This window comes from Gekko japonicus, unplaced genomic scaffold, assembly GCF_001447785.1.
Source record: "Gekko japonicus isolate JY-2015 unplaced genomic scaffold, Gekko_japonicus_V1.1 scaffold201, whole genome shotgun sequence".
Classification (NCBI taxonomy): domain Eukaryota; kingdom Metazoa; phylum Chordata; class Lepidosauria; order Squamata; family Gekkonidae; genus Gekko; species Gekko japonicus.
The window spans coordinates 152,383-171,145 of record NW_015162480.1 but is presented as its reverse complement, the minus strand read 5'-3'; the positions used below and the strand labels follow the sequence as shown (position 1 = coordinate 171,145).

Genomic DNA, 18,763 nt, shown 5'->3' with positions numbered 1-18,763 from the left:
GGAGGAGGAGGAGGAGGAGGAGGAGGAGGAGGAGATTGGATTTATATCCCGCCCACTACCGAAAGGTGTCTCAGAGCGGCTGACAAACTCCTTTCCCTTCCCCTCCCCACAACAGACATCATGTCAAGGGGCTGAGAGAGCTCTTGACAGAAACTGCTCTTTTTCAAGAACAGCCCTTATCAGAACTACAGCTTGCCCAAGGCCATCCAGCCAGGTGCAAGTGGAGGAGTGGGGGATCAAACCCGGTTCTCCCAGAGTCCGCACTCTTAACCACTACACCAAACTGGCTTCGACTCTCAGACGTGTTAGTCTCTAAGGGGCTACTGAACTCAAATCTAGATATTCTACCTCACAGGGTTGCTGTGAATGTAATGCAGAGGAAGGCATACCGATGTACGCTGCCCTCAGCAACTTGGAGTAACTGCCAGATAAAAGTGTATTAAATGAGAAAGAAAAGGAAAGAGCTTCAAGTTCACATACGCAAAACAGCCCAGTATTTTCCTGGTTCACACATAATTTCTGTTTCCACAAACTCTACTCAGGGGAAGGCTGGGATTGCTTGCACAGCTGACAAACAGATTGCATGAACCATCTCAAAGGTAATAAATGAAAAGAAGACAGAGACCAGAAGATACGGCAGCAAATAATTCCACGGGGGAAGCCGTGTCAGTCTGATGCAGCAAAAAAATGAAACAGAGTCTTCTTGTGACATCTTAAAAGACTAACCTGTTTTTTATCGTATCATAGAAGAAAAAAAGGAGACTGGATTTATACCCTGCCCTTCACTACCCAAAGGAGTCTCAGAGCGGCTTACAAACTTCTTCCCCTTCCCCTCCCCACAACAGACACCCTGTGAGGTAGGTGGGGCTGAGAGAGCTCTGACAGAAACTGCTCTTTTTCAAGAACAGCTGTGCCAGAACTGTGGCTTGCCCAAGGTCATCTAGCAGCTGCATGTGGAGGAGTGGGGACTCAAACCCAGTTCTCCCAGATTAGAGTCCATGCTCTGAACCACTACAGATTGTGAAAGTTTATGCTAGAATTTTTTTAAGAAACTTAGTCTCTCTGGGGCCGCAAGATTCCTGTTTATATTACAGTGAAAATGGGCCCAGACAGACACTTCCTGGTTTCTCCCTGCAACCAGATACTTAAAGCCTCTGTGTCTGATGGTTACCCTAAAAACCTAAGAGAAGCGCAGCTGGATCAGACCTGCGGTCCATCTAATTCAGCATCCCGCAGTAGGGCTGTGGCTGGGTGCATCTGCTTTTGCAGGCAGAAGGTCCCAGGTTCAATCCTCAGCAACTTCGGCTAAGAGGATCAGATTGTAGGTGATAAGAAAGAACTCTGCCTGAGCCCTGAAGAGCAGCTGCCGGTCAGGGTAGACAATACTGACCTTAATAGACCACAAAGGTCTGATTCAGTAAAAGGCAGTCTCGTGTATACTTTCAGGTGGGGAGCCGTGTTGGTCTACAGTACAAGAGCAAGATTCAAGACCAGGAGGATTGTAATGATGAACAAGATTTCCAGGGGGTGCGCTTTGACTGTGGAAAGCACATACCCTGGAAATTTTGTTGGTCTTTATTTATTTTATTATTAATTTATCTATTTAACTGAAAGCCAGCATGGTGTAGTGGTTAAGAGTGGTAGACCGTAATCTGGAGAACCAGGTTTGGTTCCCCACTTCTCCACATGGATCCAGTTGGGTCACCTTGAGCCAGTCACAGCTCTCAGAGCTCTCTCAGCCCCCCAAACAAGTCTAGCTCGCCACCTAGTGGCGCATCACGCAAAAAGAGCTAGAACTTACGGCTGCCAGATAATCTTAGGATCTCCTGGCTATACTACACCCACTGCCATACAATGATGACGATAATAATATAATCTATTTAACTCATTTATACCCCACCCTTCTCCTCTGTCATTTCTCCTCTCCTCCATTTTATCCTGACAACAACCTTGTGAGGTTGGTTACGCTGAGAATGTGTGACTGGCCCAAGGTCACCCAGCGAGCTTCCATTGGCATGAGTGGGGATTCAGACCCAGGTCCCCCAGATTCTGGTCTGGCACTCTTAACCACTACACCACACTGGCTCTCTGCTACTGGATTCAAATCTTGCTCTTAAGGGATACTGCTTCCTACAGTGGCCAACCAGGTGTATCCAGGAAACCCACAAGCAGGGGAAGAAGATGACGAAGAGGAAGAGTTAAATTTATACCCTGCCCTTCACTGAGAGCTGTTTACAATCTCATTTCCCTTCCCCTCCCCACAGCAGACACCCTGTGAGGTAGGTTGGGCTGAGAGAGCTCTTGAGAGAACTGCCCTTGAGAGAACAGCTCTGACAGAAGTATGGTTTACCCAAGGTCATCCAGCAACTGTAAGTGGAGGAGGCGTGGGGAATCAAACCCGGTCTTCCAGATTAGAGTCTGCTGCTCTTAACCACTACACCAAACTGAAGGTAACAGCCCTCCCTGTACTTCTTACTTACTAGGACTAATAGTCATAGATAAAATTGAATTGGAAAGCCATCTAGGCTAGCAGCCAATAGATCACCTGGCATCACGCCCTGATAATTCTTCCCCTTCGCTTTTGTACTAAACAATTCTGGTGAAGAATTCTGGGGAAACTCAAGATCTTTTGCACCTATTATTTGGTATAATTTTGTCTGATCCTAATCTATGTTATCCCACTCCTGTTTTGGGATTGTTCTGTGGACCTACACAAATCCTGCCTTATGCTAGACACAGATGAAGATAAAGAAGAAGAGGAGGAGGAGATTGAATTTATACCTTGCCCTTCACTCAGAGTCTCCGAGCGGCTTACAGACTCCTTCCCCTCCCCACAACAGACACCCTATGAGGTAGGTGGGGCTGAGAGAGCTCTGACAGAAACTGCTCTTCTTTCAAGAACAGCTCTGACAGAACTATAGCTTGCCCAAGGTCATCCAGCAGCTGCGAGTGAAAGAGTGGGGAATCAAACCCGGTTCTCCCAGACTAGAGTCCACGCACTTAACCACTACATCAAACTGGCTAATTCAAAGTGTATTCTTCTTCTTCAGAGGAAGAAAGCAGCAATGGCAGGATCCACCCAACACCACACACATCTAGACAGAGCAGTTTGATAGAAAGGGAGGGGGCAAGAACAAGAAGGGGAAAGCAGTGAGCGGGTAATGCAGAGCTAAAGGTCACCACAGCAGGGAAGGGGCAAAATTCCAAGCCCCTCAGTCATCGTAAGAACATAAGAAGAGCCCTGCTGGATCAGACCAATAGTCCATCAGGTCCAGCATCCTGCCTCACACAGTAGCCCACCAGTTCTTCTGGACAGCCAACAACGGGGCATAGAGGCAGAGGCCTCCCCCTGATGTTGCCATCTGGCTCTGGGATGCAGGGGATTAGAGCCTCTGAATGTGGAGGTCCCCCCTCAGTCACCATGGCTAGTAGCCATGGATAGACTTATCCTCCGGGAATCTCTTTCATCCCCTTTTCAAGCTGTTTGTTCCTGTGGCCCTCACTACATCCTCTGGCAGCGAACCCCACATTCAAATCACTCTCTGTGTAAAGCAGTATTTCCTTTTGTCCGTCCCGAACCTACTGCCCATCTGCTTCATTGGATGTCCTTGAGTTCTAGTATTTCGGGAGAGGCAGGAAAACTTATCTTGGTCAACTCTCTCCACCCCGTGCACAATTTTATAAACCTCTTGGTCACGTTCCCCCTTAGTCCTCTCTCTTCTGAATGGAGAAGTCCCAGGCTCTTCAGCCTTTCCTCATAGGGAAGGTGCTCCAGCTCCCTAATCATCTTGGTTGCCCCCCTTCTTCCAGCTCTGCAATGTCCTTTTGCAGACACGGTGAGCAGAACTGTACACAGTGTTCCAAATGAGGCTGCACAACAGATCTATACAGGGGCATTATAAAATTAGCTGCTTTATGTTCAATCCCTTTCCTAATCATCCCCAACATGGAGTTTGCCTTTTTCAGCACTGCAGCATGCTGGGTGGACACTTTCTGTCAGCTATCCACTAAGACCCCAAGATCTTTTCCCCTCTCAGCAAGTTCTGACCCCGTTAGCCTGTACCTGAAGCTGGGATTTTTTTGTCCCAGTGTGGATCGGGTCTAGGATATGGTACCGCTGGTGTATAAATTCTGCATCCCCTTTAATGAGGGGGAAGAGTGATCTTGGTCCCGTCACGATTTTTCAGTCTAACCTACCTCACAGGGTTGATGTGAAGACAACATGACAGGCATGTACACTGCTGAAGAGGTTTGGTCAGGGGAAGGTATATGGGACAACCCTATTATTTATTTAGTTATTTATTTGTTAGATTTATACCCCGCCCTCCCCAGCAGGCTCAGGGCGGCTACAACAAAGCAGCACACTCAAACAGCAAATTATTCGCTCCTAATATGAAGTTGAAAGGAGTGGGGGGGGGGGGGGTGTAGAGTCTTGGGGGGGGGATCCATGGTGACTCTCAGTACACTTGCTCTGGAGAAGTGCACTGGTGGGTCACCAACAGCACTATTGAGAGGGAAAGTAGCGAAGCTGTGGAAGTCCAGATTGAGTTACACGCGACGCTGGGGAACCCGTGATCATAATCCACTCACACACACACACACTCCACGCAATTCAGCAGCGAAAGGCAGTGGACGGCAGGGGAGGGAGACGGATCGGGGCCACAGTACTCACTTTGCCTAATCGAAAACCACCACCACTGGGGCGCATTCAGACCCGGGGGTGGGAAAGACACTCAGTACAGAAGCGTAATACCTGATCCAGGGTCCTCACCGCCACGGAGGACTGGAGACTAACCTTTCCAAAAGTCCGAGGGAAGACTCCTCCTCGCACCCCAAGCCCTCATCCAGCCCCTCCCTTCCCCGATTTCTACCCGCGCCCGACCCCCCCCCCTGGACGAGGCCGCGGCGGGTCCGGCCCGCGCCCCACTCACCGACTGCCCAGTGGCTGCCCCGGGGGTAGATCTTGGCCATGGGGGGCGCTCCCTCGTGGCTCTGCAAAGGAGCGGCGCTGCCGCGGCGTCCCTCCAGCAGGAGGGCCAGGGCGAAGGCGGCCAGGAGCCAGAAGACCCCGCGGGGCTTGGGCAGCGACGGGAGCTGCGGGCGCGCCATGCCGCCTTGCCTCGACGGGACGGCTCGGAGGGAGAGACGTGGGCGGCGGCGACTGCTGGCGGAACTTGGAGCCCGGCGATGCCTCCTCCGCCTCGCCTGGCCCGCCTTTATATGCCGGCTGGGCGAGCCCCCCACCCCCCGTCTGCTCCGATCTCGCTCGGCTGGGCGTGTTTACTCGGAAGTAAGTCCGACCCGGGTGGCTGGAGGGCTCGGCGCCTCTCTTCCCCGCTCCAGCTGCGCTCTTGTCCTGAGCACACCAGCCTCTCCCTCTGTGCGGACGGCAGTTCGACAGGGAACGCCCATTCTCCCCGGGGGAAGTCCTGCCTGGTCCCCAAACAACCCAGGAGACTGGGGCTGGGGAGGAGTGGGGCAGATTCGTCCCCCCCCCCGGTCTGAATTCGGCAGCAAAGTCCACCCGAATGATGGGAGCGACAGAGAGGGGGCTGTCTGGGGAGGGGGAACGAGGGAGAGGTAGGGGGGGCTGAATTCCGACCGAGATTGAGCGCCCGAACCTGTTCGCACGACGCCAGGCTTTGCTCCTGAGTAAGTGGGGAAAACGCCACTGGGAATAGGCCAGGTGCGTTCCCTTCTCCTCGGAGGGACCCCCTAAGCATCTTTTGCACACCTGAGTTTACAGGTGAGGGCATGTGACCGGCATCTCCTTCAGACCCAGGACCAATCATGTGAGAAATAGCCCCCCCCCCCTTTTCAAGGAGGAATTAAATGTGTGGGACCACAATCCCAAATATTGGCCTTGGTATACCTCCCCACCCCACCCCGCCAGATGTCTCCCAGGTTTGTATCCGAGGATGCTGGAGACCTGTTACTGGCCACTCCAGCATTTGGACAACTTGGGGGGGGGGGGGAATCAAAATCCTTCACAATAGTCAGGGGAATGGGATGCCCAGCTATAAACATGGTGCTCAGACAAATGTACACAGGGGGACCAGTTTCCCTAAATGGGGATAGCTTCAGGAAGATGGCTGGGTTGGTCTGCAGTAAAGAAGCTAGAGCTCAGTAGCGCCTTAAAGACCCTAAGCTTTGGCTGTCCAAAGCTTATACCCTTCTGTTGGTCTCTAACGCGCAGCTGGACTCGAATCTAGCCCTTAATGGGGAGAAAGGGAAGCCAGTCCTGGACAACTCCCCTGTCTCATGCAGCCTCCCCCCCCCCCAGCTATGAAACGACTCCCTCTTTTCAGCATGTTTTCACACTCTGGGGAAGCCTTTCCTCTGTGTGTGCACCTGTGGGGATCCCAGTTATTACATCCTTTTCTAAGTCTGTGCCTATTTAGAAAGCAGCTGGATTTCCCGGTTGAGCATGTGTCTGGGGCACTGTCCCCTCTGGTGCATGTAATGATCCAGCCTAATTCCTGTACTTCTTCTCAGGGCTTATTCTCTGCTTAATTTCTTGCTTCACTTCTGCCCTGGAGACTGGTGCTCTTATCATTTATGATAGACGGGGACTCTTGATCAGAGGACAATTGACAGCCGTCTCCTTTCCCTTCAAAGGACCCCTAGTTGCAAGCCCCTGATAGTTACTGATTGATAGGCAAACCTCACTCCCACGGGGGGCTCCGTTCATCCATCTTCCATTGAAACGTGAGGCTTACCTTGTCTCCAGCAAGCGGCATCTCCCCCCTCCCCATTTCAGGACCCTCCCCATCCATAAACCCTCTGGAGAAAATGAGAAATCATTGTTTCCCCCTTGTGGATGGTGAGACTCGATAAGGCCGTGCATTCCCACCCCCATAAAGGCCCTTTATCAAAGCTGAGGGAAGGGGCTCTTTATTCCTGGAGTTCCTGTTGCTGATAATTTCGAGGGGGCGGTCAGCGGTGGACACCCTTCCTGTCTGATTGATGGGGCCCTACATTATGCCAGCAGAATTTGAAAGATAGCCGGGGGAACACCTCTGCTAACACCCACCGTATGATCGGATCTGTTCACCTCTGGTGTTATCCAGTTTTCTAAACGCATCTTTCATTTTGGGTGCCCCCTCCCTGTCATCTCCCCACGGATACGTGTGCCTCCTTCACACAAATACATGTGCCTCCTGGAGTGCATGCTGCTCCTGGCACGTTTCGGCGGCTTCTTGGCTCTGGCAGTAGGCCCAAGTTGTAAAAAGCAGACACACATCAGACCCGTTTTGAGAATTAATGTATTGTAGTGGCGGCGTGGTTCATTGTGTATATAAAAGTTCTTGTTTTGTCTCTCTGTGGTTTGGGGCTTTGGCTAAGGTTATCTGCACTGGTGCTTACTGATAGGCCTGTTGTTTGCCAGTTTTAATGGTGGTGGGGGTGTCAAATTGATGATTTTAGGAAATTAAAACCCCTTCCATATGACATAGCTTGTGAAAATTCCTTCCTTCCTTCCTTCCTTCCTTCCTTCCTTCCTGATACTGCGCACCACTATTTTTCTTCCAGGGTTTTTTTTCTTAGCCGAATTAGTCATGTGAACGGCCCTCTCCAATCAGAGATGGTTGGATTTGATTACCTGAGAGCGAGGGCAACAGTTCTATTTACTTTGGTCCCGGTCACACGGGCCGTAAAATGCAAGGGGGAAGCGTGGCAGTTTGGCCCAGAGCAAAATAACGCGCGGCTGCCCGATCACAGGTCCCGTCGAGGTCCCGTGGGTAGGGGTGAGGTGGCGACCACACGACGATCCTGCAGCGCGGCAAAGAAGCGGCGCAGTGCGGTGCGGCGCAATCTCACCAACGGCATGTGCGATTCTGCGGAGCAATGGAACTTTCGTTTTCCTCTTCATGCGCATGCACCGTTGGGTGCTTGTGCGCATCCTGTGGAGACTTGGGGGGGAACCCTGTTTGCGACGAAAAATGGGTGGGCGCCAGATGCCACGGACTACCACCGGAAACGCAATCAGACGCCAGCCCTTGCCCCACGGTTTCCGGAAACTAGTACCTCAGAGGTACTAGTTTTTAACTCCGCATCTTCGGTGGGAAGCCTCGGGTTCGCCATGGGAGCTCTACGCTTCCCAGATGTTGAGGTGTGATCGCGCCCGGAAAATCCGCCTATCATCCACCTCAGTAGCGTGGCTAATGCTCCGTGTGACCGCAGCCTTTATTTGTTTTATGAAAACATTTAAATCCTGCCTTTTTCAGCCTGCAGGCACGTTTGGAAATCTGACACAGTGTGGGGGGTGCAGCCACAAAACGGATGCCACAAAATGGCTGTTGCAGGAGGTGGAGCCAGCAACAAAATGGCTGCCACAGCTTAACTTCAGTAACACAGTCAAGATTAGGGGTGGCCAAACTGCAGCTTGGGAGCCACATGCGGCTCTTTCACACATATTGTGCAGCTCCTGGCAGGGCAGCTGGGGAAGCAAAGGGGAGGCGTGCTTTTTCTCCCTCCCGTCTATTTGCTTTCTTTGTTTCTCTCTCTCTCTCTTCCTTTCCACCTTTCATTCTTTCTTTCCACCTCTCTTTTTCTCTCTCTCTTAGACAAATAGATATCATTATCAATATCTGTTTTTACCCCTTTTCTTTTTATTTTTGCCTGCCTCATTTAATGTTAATTTAAAAAGCAAATTTGCATATTTTAAAATAAAAATGTGTATATTTTGCGGCTCAGACATCTGACATTCATTCTATGTGGCTCTTACACTGAGCAAGTTTGGCCACCCCTGGTGTAGATCCTTTTGCTGTGGTGGCAGCTGCTGCCAAAGAAATGTGTTTTAGAAATATTTTAGAAATATTAGAAGTATACATATTGGACACCAGGTGGCTGTGGTGGTCCAGAGTGCTTTTGCCCACCTTTGGGCATAAGTGATCCATGCCTTAGTTATATCTAGTCTGGACGACTGCCGGTCACACTACTTGGGGTGTAGACTTTCTAATTTCCCGGGGGGGGGGGGGCGGGGGGGGGGACGGGGAGGGTGGCTCCTGGGGGAGGCTGAGCACCTTCCTGAAAATTTCGGCGGGGCTGTTGCCCCGACGCCCCCACGAAGATTACGCCTAGCTACCCTTGAAAGTCCTTCCATATGTTTCTGCCTGGGAATTAAGAACACAGGGAGAGGCCCTCCTGACTGTCCCGTCCCATCAAAGAAGCTCATTGGTGGTCCTTCGGTTGAGGCGACGGATGTTCAGCCAATCTGGCCTGCCCTGTTTGTGGCCCCTTCCCAGTGCCCTAATGCTTTAGACAACATTACTTGGGCACTGGAGCTTTTTATTCACCTGACATGAGGCATGTATCCTTTCTGTTACTGTTTATTGTGCCACCTGTTGTTGTATTGGTTTTATTGCCTCTATTGTTTTATGCAGGGCTTTTTTTGTAGAAAAAGCCCAGCAGGAACTCATTAGCATAATAGGCCATACCCAACAGCAGGAACTCATTAGCATATTAGGCCACACCCTGACAGCACAGCTCATTCGCATATTAGGCCACACTCCCATGTTACCAGAAGCGTGGTCATCCAGCCACACCTACCTTTTGCTTCTTATTCTCTTTATCTTGTTTGTTGTCAAAACCCAGGGCTTTTTGCATGTTAGGCCACACACCCCTAATTGTAGCCAATCCTAATGAGTTTCTGCTGTTGGGTGTGGCCTATTATGCTAATGAGTTCCTGCTGGGCATGGCCAACTTGGGAGCCAGCCGGAACTCCGTTCCTGTGTGTTCCTGCCCAAAAATAGCCCTGGTTTTATGAATCTTATGTTGTAAGCCGCCCTGAGCCCACTCAGATAAACATATCTGAGATAAACATATGGAGCAGAGGTCCATCAGTGGCTATTAGCCACAGGGTATAGATAGGAACTCTCGGTCTGGGGCAAGTGATGTTCTGTATTTTTGGTGCTGGGGGGGGGCAACAGTGGGAGGGCTCCTAGTGTCCTGGCCCCACTGCTGGACCTCCTGATGGCACCTGGTATTTTTGGCCACTGTGTGACAGAGTGTTGGACTGGATGGGCCAGTGGCCTGATCCAAACATTGGCTTCTCTTATGTTCTTATGTTCACTCGTGGGATAGGGTGGGGTATAAATTAAATAAAAAAAATTTAAAATCTGCACAGCCAATCAAATCTCCAATAGTCAGTCAGAAGCCTTGCTGGGGAAATACCCTACCTGGTCCCACCCACTTCCTTAAAAAATTTGACAGGCACCAGAAAAGTGTCAGTGGGCACTACGGTTGCCAGGTTCAAATTACAAGCCAGTGGGGGACCTCCTGGGATGTTCCAGGAGAGGAGAGGGAAGAAACATGATGTGCCCACATCACCTGGAACCTAATTCTACCATAGAGTTTTGCCCTAAAATCAATGAAATATTAGAGGAAATTGGGTGTGTATCCAGTCACACTATAAAAAAAGAACCCAGAATCTGTACTCTTGAACTTTAGAAATGAACCTGCTTTATCCACTATACAAAGAAAAAGAATTGCTTTATTATTATTCGCAGCCAAAACAACCATCGCTTCAAAATGGAAGTCAGAAATTAAACATCCCTAGCAAGAAATTGCAAGTAGATAAATAGGTACCACTTTGGTGGGAAGGTAACAGTGTTCCATGCGCCTTGGTGTTTAGTCATGCCGGCCACATGACCACGGAAATGTCTTTGGACAGCGCTGGCTCTTCGGCTTTGAAACTAAGATGAGCACCGCAACCCTAGAGTCGGATTCGACTGGCTTTCGAGCAGGGGAACCTTTACCTTTACCTTTAAACTTATGGTACAAAAAGTTATGGAACTTATACATAATGGAAAAAAATATCCGACATAATGAATCCAACAAAATCTAGTGGCGAAAATAGTGAATTTACAATGATATGGCTACCGATCTTGTCCCATCTAGTTTCTCAAGGAACAATACCAGAGATAATAAGACACTCTTCATTTGTGGTGAATGTTGATGTCAACACTAAGCTTAAGAAAAAGGCTCTGTTTTATGCTGTTAAGTTTATGTACACTTATTCTGTAAACGATTGTTATTACTTGTTATTGGAATTTTGAAAATTGAATAGATTATATTGGGGTGGTGGGGGGGAATCAGAGCATCGCACTCCCTTCCGGCATCACCAACACGCTCAGGTCACTTCTGGGTGACGTAGGCATGTCGTGTTTGGGGCGGTAACTCTCCCTCACTGGCCAACTGGCCAGTGCCAGGGGGGAAGTGCCGGAAACTGTGGGGTCCCCTGCACGCTGGGGGGACCTGACAACCAATGTTCCCTCTAAGCTGTGGAGTCTTGTGAGCAAAAATTCCACTTTGTGAGCTACTGGCATTAAAGTTCTGAGCAAGCGATTTAGCTGCTGCATCAATTAGTTTGCTCTGGAGCCATCCTTCCTGAGCTAAGACAAAAATGTGTGAGCTGGAGGCTAAAAATCTGTGAGCTAGCTCACACTAACTCAGCTTAGAGGGAACACTGCTGACAACTCTAGTGGGCACCATGGCAGCCATGAGCACCATGTTGGGGACCCTAATCTAAATTGCATTAGAGATGGCACATACGCCGCTTGTCTGCATGCCTGGTTCTTTTTGAAAAGTGAAAAATATCTCCATTAAATATAGGAAACCAGAGTTAGGTTTCCCTCCCTCAAAAGCCAGTCGAATCCGACCCTAGGGTTGCGGTGTTCATCTCCGTTTCCAAGCTGAAGAGCCAGTGCTGTCCGAAGACATTTCCGTGGTCATGTGGCCGGCATGACTAAACACCAAGGCGCATGGAACACTGTTACCTTCCCACCAAAGTGGTACCTATTTATCTACTTGCAATTTCTTGCTAGGGATGTTTAATTTCTGACTTCCATTTTGAAGCGATGGTTGTTTTGGCTGCGAATAATAATAAAGCAATTCTTTTTCTTTGTATAGTGGATAAAGCAGGTTCATTTCCGAAGACGTTTCCATGGTCATATGGCCGGCATGACTAAACGCCAAGGCGCACGGAACGCTGTTACCTCCCCACCGAAGCTGTACCTATTTATCTACTTGCAATTTCTTGCTTTCGAACTGCTAGGTCGGCAGGAGTTTAAACCAGAGTTAGCGTGTGTTAAATGCCACCAACTTGCTTCCAACTTATGACAACCCTGTGAATCAAGGTCTTCCAAAATGTCCCACCGTTAACAGCTGTTTTCAGGTCTTGCAAATGGAGGGCTGTGGCTTCCTTGATGGAATCAGTCCACTTCATGTTGGGTCTTCCTCTTTTCCTGCCGTCTTCAACTTTTCCTAGCATGATTGTCTTTTGCAGTGGCTCTTGTCTTCTCATGATGTGACCAAAGTAACTAATGAACCCAACTGGTAAATGGTATCCAATTGTGGATAAATTAACCTTTGAATCTTTCGATTGGAAAGCGATTAGTACAGCAAAATACTCATTGTTATTAATAAGCTAGCAAACTTCTATCAGTATTTGATTAAGTTAACTTGGAAGTCTGTATACTCACTGACATTTACATGAAAAATTGTTAAAATGTTGTTTGAGAACCTGTATTTTTTTGTTATGTTCTAAGTTAAAATCCAATACAATATTATGGTTAAAAAAAAAAATGATGTGACCAAAGTACAATAGCCTCGGTTTAGTCATTTTAGCTTCTAGGGAGAGTTTGGGCTTGATTTGGTCTAGTCAGGGGTCATTTTGTAGAAAAAGAGGTGCAGGAGCTCATTAGCATAACTCATTAGCATAACTCATTTGCATATGACACACACCCTGACATCACCGGAAGTGTGTCAGAAGGCAACACCCACAGCTCAAGCTCCACTGGACTCTTTTGGATTGCTAGCTATTGGGGGGGGGGCGTGCCGATCTATTGGGGGGGGGGAACGTGCAGATTTGCCCTCACAGAGGAGGGAGAGCTTGTACCTGAATAAAACTTGGTCTTAAAGGTGCCACTGGACTGTTGGGGGGGGGGCTCTGCAACTTACCTGGCTGCTTCTTGCTCTGACTGAGGGCTGCTGGGAGCAGGGGGTGGGGCTTGTTGCATGTGCCCGCCCCTTGGGCTCTTTACAACCGGAGCTCCGCTCCTGTGCGCTCCTGCAGGAAATGACCCCTGGGTCTAGTGTTTAATGTGATACAAATACAGACAACTTCTTTTGTATGGTTTAATTATGTTGTGTGCCTACACAGTCATAATTTTGTATTAATCCTCATTACCATTCATTCAGCGTTACCTGGCATATAGAAATGAAGAGAGAATCCAGGTACAACTAGAATCCTAATCCACTTTAAGTGACTCAGCTCTTCTCTTTTGAGACAGTCATGTACTTCTTGCAGGTGAATGACAGTTACATGTGGGTACAAATCCAATGGATAGTTCTAATTTTCAGGGGTTTTTATCCTGACTAGCCTTGGGCAAAATGTGACCTAACCAAGCATCTGAGTATCATGAAGAGACATCATCGGGTTTTAATTTCCATAATCACATTGTCATTATTGTTCTTTTATTTCCTTCCTTTGCATTTTAGCCAAATGGGATTTTTTTTTCTCTATTAAAGGAGATTTTATTGAAGAATAAGACAAATTAAAGATGAAAATGACATTTTTTTTTCTGTTTGTCTAACCACTTTGGTAGCCTAAAATAAAATATATATTTTTAAAAAAAGATGAAAATGACATCTATCTTTCGTCTTACAGTCAGCTGTCAGAGGGTTTCAGGGAAATCACAACTCAGATCCAATATACTCAACCACATTTCACGCATACAGTAAGAACCTCGAATCCAGAACAGTTTGCTCTGCCAAAGCATATTTCGGTAACTGGAGGTGGGGAGTGGGTCAAGAAAACTGCTTGCTAAGAGCCACATCATGAAACTTATAGGAGAGTGCATAAAAACACTGGATCTGGTGGCTTCAATAAATCTTGGAACTATTAGTATCCATTTTGTGGTTAAAAAACTCAGATCCAATATACTCAACCACATTTCACGCATACAGTAAGAACCTCGAATCCAGAACAGTTTGCTCTGCCAAAGCATATTTCGGTAACTGGAGGTGGGGAGTGGGTCAAGAAAACTGCTTGCTAAGAGCCACATCATGAAACTTATAGGAGAGTGCATAAAAACACTGGATCTGGTGGCTTCAATAAATCTTGGAACTATTAGTATCCATTTTGTGGTTAAAAAACAAGTTTCTAGAATTTATGAATGCAGAGGATGTCTGAAAATGACCTGTTAAGTATTTGTCGAACGCAGAACAGCAATTCTACCCTTGAGCTAAACTCAACTGGCGGGATTGGATCACTCCCAATTCACTCACCCCTACACCAGCACACAAAGCTACAGTGAAGAAAATCATACACTAGATTAAGATATCTGTGTAATCATAGGAGGCAAAAGTTGTTGTACCACTTAGGACAATATGGAGGAAGGGGAACTGGGTGGAGTTAAGACCCAGTGGGGAAGGAATGGCTGTTAGCCGGACTCATATGCTCTTCCCCAATCACTGTAATTTTATCACTGAAAAAAAGTGCTTTAAATTAAAATTAAACTCCCACTGAAATCAATAGAAGCCGAAATAGCTGCCCCACACAGTTACAACGATGAGCAAACTTCATGGCAAGCAAGGATTTGAACCTGGGTTTCTGTAGTCTTAGTCCAACATTCTACTAAGACGCCATCTTGAGCCTGTACACATGACACTCCAGAATCAGAATTTCAGGTGTGGAATTTGTTCCTAAACAGCAGCCACTGGAGGAGCACTAACATGGATCAGGACCGTTTCAGAAGGAGAAGAGATGAAGAGTTGGTTTTTCCATATCCCGCTTTTCTCTACCTCAAGGAGTCTCAAGGCGATTTACAATCGCCTTCCCTTCCTCTCCCCACAACAGGCACCTTGTGAGGCAGGGGGAGCTGAGAGAGTTCTGAGAGAACTGTGACTGGCCTAAGGTCACCCAGCAGGCCTCATGTGTCTCACAGCGGCTTACAATTGCCTTCCTTTCCTTCCCACAAAAGGCACCTTGTGAGGCAGGTGGGTCTGAGAGAGTTCTGAGAGAACTGTGACTGGCCTAAGGTCACCCAGCAGGCCTCATGTGTCTCACAGCGGCTTACAATTGCCTTCCTTTCCTTCCCACAAAAGGCACCTTGTGAGGTAGGTAGCAGGCTTCATGTAGAGAAGGAGTGGGGAATCGAACTTGGATCTCCAGATTAGGGTCTGCTGCTCTTGACTGCTACACCACGCTGGCCACTACACCTCACTGGGGAAGGGGGGTTTAACTCTTCCATGTGCTGTTTTCCCTGATTAAAAATCACATCCTAAGCAGCCTTAAGCCCTGGTAGAGCAAAGGCTGTCAGTAGGGGAAAAGACCGGAAGCCATATGGTGCCTATCTTTCCCCTCATATTAGGGCTTAGCACAACCCAAGGGAGGAGGTATCTTTCTAGTTAGAGAAGTAGCATTTGAAGAAAATCGTCCTCTTTGCCATCTTACAATAGCACTACAGATTAGAATTTCAACAGCCAATCCATATGCAAAAGAACCTCCTCAGAAAAGCTCCTCCATTAGCATGTCACAGCCTGGGGAACTACAAGATAATGACTCAGCCCTACCCCCACCTTCCTGAGTAGATATAAATTACCTGCCTACCATTTTTCTTCTCACTTTGACACAGAGAGTACTCCGTCTTTCTGTGTTATACCTCTGAGGATGCCAGCCACAGCTGCTGGCGAAACATTAGGTCCTACAAGAAATTGTGGGCACTCCATGAAATTGCTGAGCGGTCGGGTTAGAACGGATAAAAGGAAGTACTTCTTCACCCAAAGAGTGATTAACACTTGGAATTCACTGCCACAGGAAGTGGCAGCGGCTACAAGCATGGACGGCTTCAAAAGGGAATTGGATAAGCATATGGAGCAGAGGTCCATCAGTGGCTATTAGCCACAAGGTATAGATAGGAACTGTGGGGCAAGTGATCCTCTGTATTCTTGGTGCTGGGGGGGGGTCAACAGTGGGAGGGCTCCTAGTGTCCTGGCCCCACTGCTGGACCTCCTGATGGCACTGGTATTTCTGGCCACTGTGTGATACAGAGTGTTGGACTGGATGGGCCTTTGGCCTGATCCAACATTGGCATCTCTTATGTTCTTATGTACAATCCCAAGACCACGGCCATACAGCCCGGAAAATCTACAACAACTAATGAACTCCGGCAGTGAAAGCCTTCGACAACATATCGATGAATAACAGTTCCTCTGTTAATTATCTGCAATATTTGCATAGAGCTTTTCAACCAGAACAGTTCTCAAAGCAGAGGACAATCAGCTTAATCCTGTCCTGATGAGAACAGATCTCGTGAAGTGCATCTGAGTATCAGAGAAATACTTTCTGGGTACTTGTCTCCTGCTGGTCTGACTGTTGTCTTCCTAAGACATTGCTGCTTCAGGGCTCCAGGCTCCAGTGCACCACAGGATTCCCTGTTTGGTGGAATGGTTAAGTGCCATTGTAATGGTTGGTGTAATGGTTTAGTGCGCGGACTCTAATCTGGGAGAACCGGGTTTGATTCCCCACTCCTCCACTTGCACCTGGCTGGATGACCTTGGGCAAGCCGTAGTTCTGATAATGAGCTGTTCTTGAAAAAGAGCAGTTTCTGTCAAGAACTCTCCCAGCCCCACCTACCTCACAGGCGGTGTTCCCTCTAAGCTGAGTTCGTGTGAGCTAGCTCATGGTTTTTTAGCCTCTGGCTCACACATTTTTGTCTTAGCTCAGGAAGGATGGCTCCAGAGCAAACTAATTCATGCAGCAGCCAAATTGGTCGCTCACAACTTTAAGGCCAGTAGCTCACAAAGTAGAATTTTTGCTCACAAGACTCCACAACTTAGAGGGAGCATTGCTCACAGGGTGTCTGTTGTGGGGCGGGGAAGGGAAAGGAGTTTGTAAGCCGCTCTGAGACTCCCTTGGGTAGTGAAGGGCGGGGTATAAATCCAATCTCTTCATCTCTTCGTTGTCTTCTTTTTATGGATACAACCAGGGCTGGCTCTCTAAGGAGGTGCCTCAGGCAGCTGCCCCACTTTGGGCAGCAGAGCTTGGGGGTCTGGCAACCTCCTACTCCACCAGCCAACCAATCCTCTCACCTGACTTCACTTCCTGCCTGGGAAGAAAATATGACCTCCTTATCTCTTTGCTCCCCCAGGCCGCTTTAAAAGCATCTTGGCAAGCCATGCGCACGCCAGTATCCCGAACTCTCGTGAGATTCCTTCTTCTCATGAGATTTGAGAACCATTTCTGGTTGCCTGTTGCCAGGGCAACCCCATCTCAGGCTTGAGCTCTTGCAACAGGAAGTAATCTTGCGAGAGTTCAGGAAGCCCTATAGGATGTAGGCTTGCTGTGCTATTTTGAAATAGGGAAGAGGTGAGGAATGTTATTTCCTCTGGCTCTTGGGTGTGTGTGTAAAAGGTAAAGGTTTCCCTTGGTTGAAAGCCAGTCGAATCCGACTCTAGGGGGCGGTGCTCATCTCCATTTCCAAGCCGAAGAGCCAACGTTGTCCAAAGAGTTTTCCATGGCCAGCACAGGCAGAAAAACACTTTGAACCACCACTGATGGGGCTGCGAAGACCAGGCAGTCTGTATAGGTAGTCCCCCCCAGCCACAAGCAGGGTGGGGAGGTAAGGCATCTCTGGGTTGGGAAACGCCTGGAGATTTGGGGGTGGAGCCTGGGGAGGACAGGGACCTCGGTGGGGTAGAGTCCACCCTCCAAAGCATCCATTTTCTCTAGGGGAACTGATCTTTGTTGTCTGGAGATGAGCTATGATTCTGGGAGATCCCCAGGCCTCATCTGGAGGCTGGCATCCCTACTGTAATTCTTGTCCTTCTGCCATAATAGAATGAAGGGTAGGTAAACAAAGGGAAGGAAAAAAATGTCTGGGAACAGACTGGAGAAAAGACGAGAAGAGGAAGCAGGAGAGGTGAAAGGCGAGAATTGTACTGAGACTTCTCTCTTTCCATCAGATTCTTAAGTGTCCAACACGTATGTGTGTCCCTACTGCAACACAGCCTCTATTTGATAGTTCCGTCCTTTCCTTTTGGGTCTCCATTCCTAGGCTATGCTGGAGAATGTTCACTGTATTAAACCAAACACTGCCCACCAATTGGGGTGCAATGTTAGAACAACCCTGGAGGAAGCTGAGCCAGTGATGCCATCAGTCCTGGGGAAGGGGACAATCCATGACTGCCATGGCAACCACTGTCCCAGGTCATGTGAGGCGCGACACATGAGAGGCTCTTAGATCTTTTCTGCATTGGGGATGTCCTGGTAGGATGAGACAGCAGACTGGGCCGTGGTCCGATCGCTACTTGCTGAGCATGAAGGTTATGATATCCAGCTTTCTCAGCAAGGAAGAAAGACCTGTCCGGATGGTCTGACCCCAAAAAGCCAGTGTGGTGTAGTCCTTAGTGCTGGACTGGGATTCAGGAGACCCAGGTTCGAATCCCTACTGTTGTGTCCACTGACCACCACCAGGGGCCGGCGAACACTCCAGAGCTTGACTCTGGAGTAACAATGGGGACTAGGTTCCTGGTCTCTCCACTGGGGGACCAATGGGACCGTGACGGGAGATTTAAACCCACCAACGGGACCTAGGGGTGTGTCCTCTGCCATGGCAGCTCACTGGGTGTCTTTTGGCCCATCACTCAGTCTGTGAGTGTGTGAAGTGCCATCAAGTTGTTTCTGGCTTATGGTGACACTATTAATTAATGACTTTCAAAACACCCCATCATTAAGAGCCTTACTCTGGTTTTGCAAACT

General features: G+C 48.6%; 1 protein-coding gene across 1 annotated transcript in view; it reads right to left on the bottom strand.

Annotated features, from left to right (window-relative positions):
- Positions 1-5,172, bottom strand: part of GRP (gastrin-releasing peptide) — a 20,637-nt gene extending 15,465 nt beyond the window's left edge. The window contains exon 1 of the mRNA XM_015405844.1: positions 4,932-5,172. Coding sequence (XP_015261330.1) covers positions 4,932-5,109 — 178 coding nt within the window. The 5' untranslated portion in view covers positions 5,110-5,172. The remainder of the gene's footprint in view (positions 1-4,931) is intronic.
- Between the last annotated feature and the right edge of the window lie 13,591 nt (positions 5,173-18,763).